The sequence below is a fragment of the Cucurbita moschata genome, unplaced genomic scaffold (genome assembly GCF_002738365.1).
Source record: "Cucurbita moschata cultivar Rifu unplaced genomic scaffold, Cmos_1.0 Cmo_Scf00052, whole genome shotgun sequence".
Classification (NCBI taxonomy): Eukaryota; Viridiplantae; Streptophyta; class Magnoliopsida; order Cucurbitales; family Cucurbitaceae; genus Cucurbita; species Cucurbita moschata.
The window spans coordinates 584,986-594,994 of NW_019268568.1; the positions used below are offsets into that span (position 1 = coordinate 584,986).

General features: G+C 33.0%; 1 protein-coding gene across 2 annotated transcripts in view; it reads left to right on the plus strand.

The window, feature by feature from the left end:
- The first annotated feature begins 3,476 nt into the window (after positions 1–3,476).
- The window catches only part of LOC111436253 (U3 small nucleolar RNA-associated protein 21 homolog), a 13,710-nt gene continuing 7,177 nt past the window's right edge, over positions 3,477–10,009 (plus strand). Inside the window, exons 1-9 of one of the 2 annotated variants that reach the window (XR_002709205.1) lie at positions 3,477–3,804; positions 3,999–4,026; positions 4,183–4,283; positions 6,516–6,719; positions 7,022–7,265; positions 7,660–7,835; positions 8,366–8,448; positions 8,845–8,917; positions 9,761–9,826. Coding sequence is in view for 1 of the 2 variants with exons in the window: in XM_023073996.1 (XP_022929764.1) it covers positions 3,679–3,804; positions 3,999–4,026; positions 4,183–4,283; positions 6,516–6,719; positions 7,022–7,265; positions 7,660–7,835; positions 8,366–8,448; positions 8,845–8,917; positions 9,761–9,826 (1,101 nt within the window). In the remaining variant the exon portion in view is untranslated. The remainder of the gene's footprint in view (positions 3,805–3,998; positions 4,027–4,182; positions 4,284–6,515; positions 6,720–7,021; positions 7,266–7,659; positions 7,836–8,365; positions 8,449–8,844; positions 8,918–9,760; positions 9,827–10,009) is intronic. The other variant, XM_023073996.1, reaches the window with a different exon arrangement.

Genomic DNA, 10,009 nt, shown 5'->3' on the forward strand with positions numbered 1-10,009 from the left:
ACATTATAGTCTTCCTCCCTCACGTGCCTATATATCTACCTCCAATGCTAAATCCATACTAGGAAACAACGGTAGCGATAGAAATGATTACAACAAATCGTGTATCCCGTTTAATTTTCACCATTTTAAATGTTGAAGATAACCGTTCGTGGTAAAATGCTTCTGTTAAAGTAAGGATCTAGTGTTGATTTGACATCAACATTTGTAACATTATTAATAAATCCATCAATCTCGAGAATCGAGTCATTTAGTCAATTCATAACAATCTCTGTAAAGCAAGGGGTAAAGCTTCTACACTTTCCCCTTCGTTGCTTTTGGCTAAGCTGCGAGTTCATGAGCAAGTGAACGAATGAGTCATGTTCCTAAAAGGAGTGATCCTCTTTGTTTTATTCACTTCCCCTATCCTTTCAAAGTCCATAGGTTGGGTGCTCCCACTTGACTAAGAGTTTCGAAAGTCAGGCTCTTCTCGAGCTACTTAAAGAGCTTATGCTTACCAAGCCTAGTCTACAAAAAGAGGGCTACATCAAGCAAGCTTTCCCCCTTTCTTTGATGATTATTTTCAGGTTCGTCATTCTTTTAACTGCTCACACAACACACTCTACAACAAAAATGGAGTTGCAGAAAGGAAGAAGGACAAAACTTGTCGAAGCATGATGTATCTAAGAACGTACAACCACAGTTTTGAAAAAAAGAAACCCCAAGCAAAATTTGATCTTTTTTTATGAATAAGAGAAGAACTACTTATTATATCTCGCTTTGAACTAATCATAGAATACGAAGATTATGCATATAATTTGAACATAGTAAATTCTTTACACATAACTTTAGCACGACAAATTGCAATTAAGACCACTCTTTACATGTCATTAGTCTCACTTACATTAGGTTTGTATATGTGCCACACACATCGTGGAAGGTTACTTTGTGATGCAGGATTAGAGTATTTATTGTAGTAAAAATTCCATGAGATATATGTAAAAATGTGACGAAGATATGTCAAATTCAAGCATAAAAGTACAATCTTCCGTTCTACCATTAGTTTAAGTTGAGATATGAGTAATTCTAATTCATTTGTTCCAATGAAAAGCCGATTTTTGAAATTAGATGAACTTATTGCAAACTTGGAAAATGTCTAAATCTTTATTTGGAGGAAAGTATTTTGTTGTAATATAGTTAATACTAGGAATGAACGTTTAATTTCCATAATGAAAAGTGTTAGAATCGATTTTAAATTTATTTAGAATTAAACAAAATTAAAAGTCAAACAAACTTATCTATGAAGAAATTTCTAGCGGATCTCAAATCTACTTACTCCAATTTCTCAGATGATTAAATCTCTTCTCTAAAATCTTCTTCGTTATGACTTGAGCATGGGAGCCTCTGGAAAAAAAATTCTAAAGGAATCGAAGATCGGCCGAAGAATATCCAATATAAAACATAATATCTTTATAAATTATGTTTAAATATTATAAAATATTTTAATATATATTTAACTAGTTTGAATCACATCTAAATTTTAAATATATATTTTTTATTTAATAATATATACAAATTATAAATATTAAATATTTCAAATAATATAAATATATTTATATTTTATGTTTAATATATTAAATATTAATTCAAACCTTTCAAATAAAAAAAATAATTAAATGGATCGAGCTAGGAAAAGACTTTTTGAACCTCTTAACTATGAACCTCTGCTTATAAACTTACAAAATTAATTAATTAAATTATTTAATTAATCAAATTTCATTCTTTAATTTAAAGTCTTTATTATATCTAGAGTTGCACTATTACGCACTATAAGTCAACTTGTGTTCATTAATTGATATAATCATTATAAACAAATGGATCATTCATAAGTTATTAGTAAAAAAATTACTATTGATTCTCTAATAAACAATTTTTAAAATTTTTTTTTTTTATGATTACTAAGTCAAGTTCGAAATAACAAGAGGGTGAGGTCCCATTGTTCAAGTCTCCAAATCAAAAGTTAAGGAAACTACTTATCTACTTACCCCCGTATAAGGAGTGAATCACATATTGTGAAATTATGTTCACAACTCTCTGTTCCCGCGTCGACCTTTTATCTAATAAATGCATTCCTTCTAGAAGTCGAGGGTTTGTTGCACGTATTAGCTCTAGAATTACTACGGTTATCCGAGTAGCAAATACCATCAAACAAACTATAACTGATTTAATGAGCCATTCGCAATTTTCACGGTCTGAATTAGTTCATACTTACACATGCATGGTTTAATCTTTGAGACAAACATATGACTACTGGCAGGATCAACCAGGTAGCATTCCGACACAACGTTGCAGACCACTTGCCACCAAATTTCACCATGGTGGTTTGTGGGATCCTGCAATTCACACCAAGTATCACATTTTGCTACGTTTTTCATCGATGCGAGAGCCGAGATATCCATTGCCGAGAGTCGTTGTAAATAATACGACAAGAATGCTTTGCCCCTCGCACACCGAGACCGGGGCAAGGGGCAAACTTTTTCGTTTGAGCTCCTTAGGTCAAGTTCCTAAAATAACAAACCTATTAAATCAGTTATAAAAGTTATCCTCGCCCATGCAAATCAAAAGATAAGTCCTTATATACAAGAGTTCACAACTCACTTAGAATTAAGTCCGAGTTACACATGATTATCTTGTAAAATATTAATATTCTCCATTAACAAATTTATAAAAAGAGATTAAATATTTCATGGGATAGTCTTATACAAATTTATTATATAGGATACCATATTTATCCGCATAAATGATTTGGATTAAATAATTAGTAACGATTATATAATAGGTCGTATTAATAGTGTTACAGATAAGACACTTAACCTTATCCTATACTATAAACCCATCAGGTTACTATTTGAACATGATTTTCATGTATGCCAATCACATACTCTCCAAAATTGCATTAACAACTTTGGAATTTTTATACGATATTATATTGTAAATAAAATAATAAAAAATATTGTTAAAAGTTCAATAACTAATTACTAGACTTTTTATCATAGGCTGTGGTAGTCGTCTCACGACAACTGCTATCAATGGAGGAGAAAAGAAACAAAGAAAGAAGGTCATCGAATAGGGCGGAGCGTTTTATTTCTTATAATTGAAATAATAATATTTATTATTATTTGATAAACGACGCGTCAACACTTCTATTCTATTAATTGAAATCTAAATATCATTAAAAAAAAAAAATAATTTGCTTTATTTTTAAGGTTATATAGTTTATATTCCATTCAAATTTGGTTATTATAAATTTTAATCCATATACCTAATTTTTATTAAAATTAGTTAAATAATAATAATTTTGTGAACTAATATTTATATTTATTGAAAGTATGTGATAAAAATTGGACATTTACTTTGAAATCTAAAATATTTTAATTTATTTTTAAAAAATATAATATAGTATAGTATAGGGTTGATATAAGGGCATTTTGGTACAATAGGTGAGATTATTCGCTAAACCTCCGTTGTGGTCGGCGGCCACAAAACCCTGAAAGCGCTGCTAGGCTTCGCCCCTTCTTCTTCTTCGTTGCCATTAGGGAACGCAGCTGAAGAAGAGCCTATAACTTTTCTCTCAGTTCTTCTTCCTCTTGCACTCTCTGCGCCTCTTAAGCTTCGGGACTTCTCGGAGAGTGACTGCAAAATATGGGAATATTTGAACCTTACAGAGCAATTGGTTACATTACCAACAGCGTCCCCTTCTCTGTGCAGAGACTCGGAACCGAAACCTTCGTCACCGTTAGCGTTGGCAAAGCTTTTCAAGTTTATAATGTAAGATCACTCTCTTGGACAATACTTCTTTTCCTTGCGAAATTTCCATTATTGTGACTTTTTCTCCTCGTTAATTGCTTAATCCGTTTAAGTTTCCGATCTTACTGTTATTGTTTTTTGTTTTTTGTTTTTTTTTTCCTGAATTTTCACTCTGGAGCTTAATCGTTGTTATGTTCTCTTTTTTCTTTTTTCAGTGCGCGAAGTTAAACTTGGTGCTCGTTGGTGAGTGAATTTTTCTTTTCTTTTAACGTTTGATTTAGTTTCAGTTTTTTGTTGTCTTTAGAAAGTTTCTCATGTGGAGTGTTTCTAAAGTTTCTGTTTTGGTTTCATCCTTGTGTTTTGTGATTTTACTTATTGGTGTTGATGCTTGATTCTTAGGCCCTCAATTGCCGAAGAAGATTCGAGCTCTTGCTTCCTACCGTGAGTACACGTTTGCTGCTTATGGGTCTGACATTGCAGTTTTCAAGCGTGCTCATCAGGTTTGCTCATTGGGAATATTTGTCTTTTTTTATTTATTTATTTATTTTTATTTTATAAAGTAAATGTTCCTGGGAAAAGATGAGTGACTGCCAAGCTCAATTCATCATTTTCTGGTTCTATTTAGAATGTTTGTTGACTTATTATTTTGGGCTTCTATTCTTGTCCATATTTAATGCTTTCGGTAAACATATGCATGCTGGGAGTCTTGGTTCTATTTTTCTGGATGAACTTGCTTTATTTCCTTAATTCTTGGGGTTTAATGAAGGCTTTTTGTATAAATTTTCTTGCTGGCCTGCAAGTGTTCTGCTTTGATTATAAGGAAAAGAGTGGCTACAGGCTTTCTTAAGATGGAAAATTAGAGTTGGAAGGATTACTTTATGTAGTCTGGTGTTTGCTAACTTTCCACTTATTTGTCTCTTCTCGTTTTACTGAGGAACGTACGGCTGAGAATGGAGAAAAGTACGAGAAATGTCTTTTGGTAAGGCAGTGATGACTATGACATGAAGATCTCTCATTTAGTTGGATGGAGCGTTGGGTTTAATACTTTGGAGTGCAGGGGTTCGGGTGATGGAAATCTAATGAAAAATATTAGGTCTTCTGAATAAATGCCTTTGAAGACTCTCAAATGAACCAAATGAATTGCAGTGTAAGGTGGTGGTTAGAGTGTAATGAGAGAAATGCTAAATATAAATCTTTCAAGTATTTTTCAGTTGTCAGTACCGTGGGGCTTTCTGATTTGTGATGCCGTTAGAAGAAACCTGAGGGATGAGGAAGTGGTTGATTATTGTAGTATTCTGAAATTGTTAAAAAAAGTACCAATCTCTAGATAGAAAGAACAGAGATGCTGGAGTTTGGCTAGTTCAAATTTTTTAGTGAGCTTGCCTTGCTATTTCCCTTTTAAATTCTTTTGCGACAGCTTTGAGGAAGACAATTTGCCCTTATAAGGTGAATATTTTATGGAGAGTTTAAACACCTTGGATAAGATTCAAAGAAAATGTTCAGGGTGGTCCCTGAATCCAAGTTTCTACTTAATTTAGCTGGCATTTTGGATGTATTTGTTCTTGGCTTGAAAGGAACGTTCAAATCTACACTGAGAATGAACAACGCTTTGACCGGCTTGTAGAATCTATTACTTTTTTGGCTTACATGGCATAAATTGTCTCCATCATTTTGTAACTATAGCTTATCATCTCTTAGAGCCCATTGGAAATTTTTTTGTAATCTTCATTGGACAGGGATCTTACCCTTGTTTTTCTTTTAAAATTTTTAATTTTTATAATTTCAATCTCATTTAATTGCTAACTATTAAGTTTCAAAGCTGTGGAGGCTGCTCATTACTTGTTCAGTCTCAAAGCTGGGGAGGATGTTCTTCACTTGTTCCTCCACTGTTCCTCATAGCAGGAATTTTTGGGAAGCTCTTTTTCTGAAGTTTGGATGCAAAGGGCTTTACGATTTTAGTGTTAAAGAACAATTTCTGTTGTCTACTTTGTGATCATGGTTTAAGAGGGAAACAAGAGTTTTGTGGAGTGTATTGTCAAGTCTGTGATTTGGGGCATCTGGTTTGAAAGAAACCTGTGGCTTTTCAAGAATAAGAAAGTTCGTGGGGTTTAATATGATTAAACTAATATGCTGCTTCTTGAGTTCTCCTTCCAAATACTTGCGCAATTACTCGTGTCATGGAATTTATTATTGTTGGGAAGCTTCCTATGAAAAAATGTTAAGATCCTATTAGATTGTCGGGAGCTTTCTTGTAATAATTTTTTAGATTGAGTTTAGGATTTGATGCTATTTTTCTACTTCGGGAACTTTTTAGACGTTCTCCTATTTAATGTTTAAAATATCTATCATAAGTGGGCTTCGTTATTAAAAAAATCCAGTTATGTTAAAGAAAATATCTATATATTTTCAAAAAAAAATTCATAGTTCTATGCCAAATAGAAGGAGATGCTCCTGAGCTTTTCCATGCTAATAACTTCCAGATTTTTTCTTGTAGTATCGAATTTTACTTACTTTAGTTATATACCTCACCTTTATCATATCGATTTTCAAAGTTCCGTATTATGTACTTGTTTAATTTGTTCAGTGTCATTTGGTATAAAAGCTACTGCTGTCGTGATAGCCAAGCAAATATTTTTTTTCCTGTTTTTTCATATGTGCCATGGAGATGTTTTTAGACATGGACATATGCTTGTCATTGATTTTCTTATGCATATTTGATGATTTCTTTGCAGGTAGCAAATTGGAGTAGCCATAATGCCAAGGTCAACTTGTTGCTATTGTTTGGAGATCACATCCTAAGTGTTGACATTAATGGAAATATGTTCATGTGGCATTTCAAACGGAATGAAGATAGTCCTTCTCCAGTTGGACAAGTCACACTAGAAGGACAATTTAGTCCTAGCTGTATAATGCATCCAGACACATATCTAAACAAAGTAATTACTTTCTTACATCCCGCATGATATTTCCTGGCAATAATTCTTAGACAATTCATTGCTTAGCAGATTCAAAACTTTAGGAACTTGTTTGATAAAATTGTGAGTTATACAGTTTAATGAGATTCACTGTACTCATCAAATAAAAGAAGAATCTTGAACAATGAAGTTTGATAGCAGATCATATTTTCTATTGTTTTCAGTCAGAGTTCTTGTAGCGGGAAGGCTAAATAAATGTGGTAAAAGTAGCGCAGTACTCTTTATTACATTGAAAGGAACCTCAGCGATATCTGTTTGAACAGGTTATGCTTGGAAGTCTGGAGGGTTCTTTGGAGCTTTGGAACATCAGCTCAAAGAAAAAACTCTACGAGTTCAAGGGATGGAATTCATCCGTATGCTGTTGTGTTTCGTCTCCTGCTCTAGATGTTGTTGCCATTGGCTGTGCTGATGGAAAGGTTCATGTTCATAACATTCGTTATGATCAAGAATTATTTTCGTTCACACACTCAACACGAGGATCTGTTACTGCCTTATCTTTCAGCTCAGGTTGGATAAATTTTGTCAATGATCCTATTCTTGTACTGTCAATGAATTTCTTTAGCTGCTGTTCCAGTCCTAAATTTGTGAATAATTTCAAGCATCTGCATGTGTCATGCAGGCTGCTTGAAAATTCTATTAAATTAATTGACCTTTAGTTAATTTATTTTGAGTTTGTTACTAGTCTGTCATACACGTCGCTTCTTCATATGACAGGATTTGTGTTCATTCATTACAGCCAATTAATTACCTTTCTACCCTACATGATCGAATTTGAATCATTAAGTGTTTGTGTTTTGATTTTCTTTTTTATATAACTCAGTAACTTGTCATTTTCTTTTTCCTAATTGATTCTTAGTGAATGAATGTTTTCTGACTTTAATTAATATTTTTTTTTTAAAAGATGGACAGCCTCTTCTAGCATCTGGAGGTTCATCAGGTGTTATTAGCATATGGAATCTTGAGAAGAGAAGACTTCAATCGGTCATTAGAGAAGCTCATGATAGCTCAATAGTTTCACTTCACTTTTTTGCTAATGAGCCAGTCCTGATGAGTTCATCAACAGATAATTCCATCAAAGTATGAGATTACTATTGCCCTCTACGGATTTCTTTTTACAATGTTACATAATTGTAGAGAGTTTATCAAAATATATGTAAAAAGAGAAAGAATGTAGGATCCTATATTGTAGAAATTATTATGATAACCACCCTAGGTTGACCTAGTGGTCAATAAGGGTCATGTTAGCAATAAATGACTTAGTAGGAATAGACATGGTGATCACTTGGATTTAATATCTCACAAGTTTACCTTGATAACCAAATATAGAAGGGTTAAGCAGTTGTCATGTGAGAATACTCTTGAGGTGAGTACAAGATGGCCCCACCACTCATGGATAAAAGCAATATTCATCTAGTGTTACTTTTTTTTTTTTTTTTAAATAATTCAAGACAGAATAATTTTATGTCTAAGGTCCCTATTTGCAATAAAGCAATATCCATCTAGTGTTACTTTTCACCAGCTTGAAAATTCTACTCTTCTGTTTGTTGCGATTTTCCTATGTATTTTATAATATTTGGAATTATCATTGCTCGTTACTTTTTTGGTAGATGTGGATTTTTGATACAACAGATGGAGATCCTCGTTTGTTACGCTTTCGCAGTGGACATAGTGCCCCTCCTCTATGCATAAGGTGAGATGTCTTTTGTGCCGTACTCATTTGCTTATGTAAAGTGATTTTTTCCCTTTGGTATAGATGGTTTGCATTTTATTATCACCTAAGATACTATTTGTTGTTCAGTCAGAATAGAATATATATTTATATTTTAACTAAGGCACTCGGGTAAATTCCTTAGGTTGAGAAAAGTGAATGCCTGTGTTCAACTGATGTATGTAATGAACATTTATTGATATTTTCTTAATAAAGTAGCAAATTTTAATTAAAAAGATTAATTTTTGTATGCCTTTGTATATTCTTTCCTTTTTTGATTCTTGTTTCTGCGTTTTATTAGTCTTACTTAGGCTTCCTGGTAAGTCCTATAATTTCTGTGATATCTCCTTGACTTTCATTCACACTGATCTATCGTAGGTTTTATGCAAATGGGAGACACATTTTATCTGCTGGTCAGGATCGTGCCTTCAGGCTTTTCTCTGTAATCCAGGTTAGTTTTAACAATTGAAAGAGGACGGATGTCTCTTTATTATTGTCTGTAAAATTTTTTGTGGATTATTTGTCTATGGATGGAAAGCATTGCCTCTTTTCAGTTTCTCGGTGCTACCTTTCATATTTCCTTCATCTGTCTTAATAAATGTCTTGGTGCCTTTTCAATGGAAAAAATCTAAGAGGAAAATAGTTAATCACGTCAATAAATAGTTTTAATCTTTTTCAAAAAATGGTCATATCAGTTGCCAAGGGAAAATTGATAAGAATAAATTTCTTTAGGTCTTTCCTTTTGAGGGACCTTTGAAGTGACAAAAGTTCGTATCTTTGCCCAATTCCAGCCTAAGGGAATGTTTGGGATCTATTTTGAAAAGAAATTTTCTACTTTTAAGAGTAGGTGAAAACGTGTTTGAATCACAGTTTCCTATACATTGTTTTCCCTTCCTTTCCTGGTTTGTTTTTCCTATGGCTCATACTTGCAACAGAAATTGTATTTCCTTCCGAAGTCATGGGGTTGTGAACATGAATTTTATTTGCAAGCAATTAACCACAGTTTTTAAAAATCATTTTGAAAAGAAAAGTAAGTCCCATTTTTGAGATATTACTTAACCTACTTGAGATGTTGGGATTTATGTAATTTCAGCGCATGCACTCTTTTTACTCTTGTCTGCATGCTAAATTTACACTGTATAGACTTCAATTCTCATCCTATCAATCCTTGTTTCTCTTCTTCTTATCTGTTTAGCATTTCGTTTTGGGTTTTAAAAGGATTTTTGTTAATATAATTTTGATACAAGAAATGACTGCCTTGTAAATGTTTACTCTCGCTATATATTCTGTTTAGGATCAGCAAAGTAGGGAGCTTTCTCAACGGCATGTGGCTAAACGTGCGAAGAAACTAAAACTTAAGGTATGATTCAAATATGAAAGTGTTTAATTTGCAGGCAATTATGTTCGTAAGCTTGGCAAATAACATCAATTGAACCCATCTGGCATGTCAATTTTGTTTCATAAATAATCGGACTCAACCACACTAGATTGGCCTTTTAAAACTTTTTTTTAAAATTGTTTTTTTTGGGGGGGGGGGGGGGGG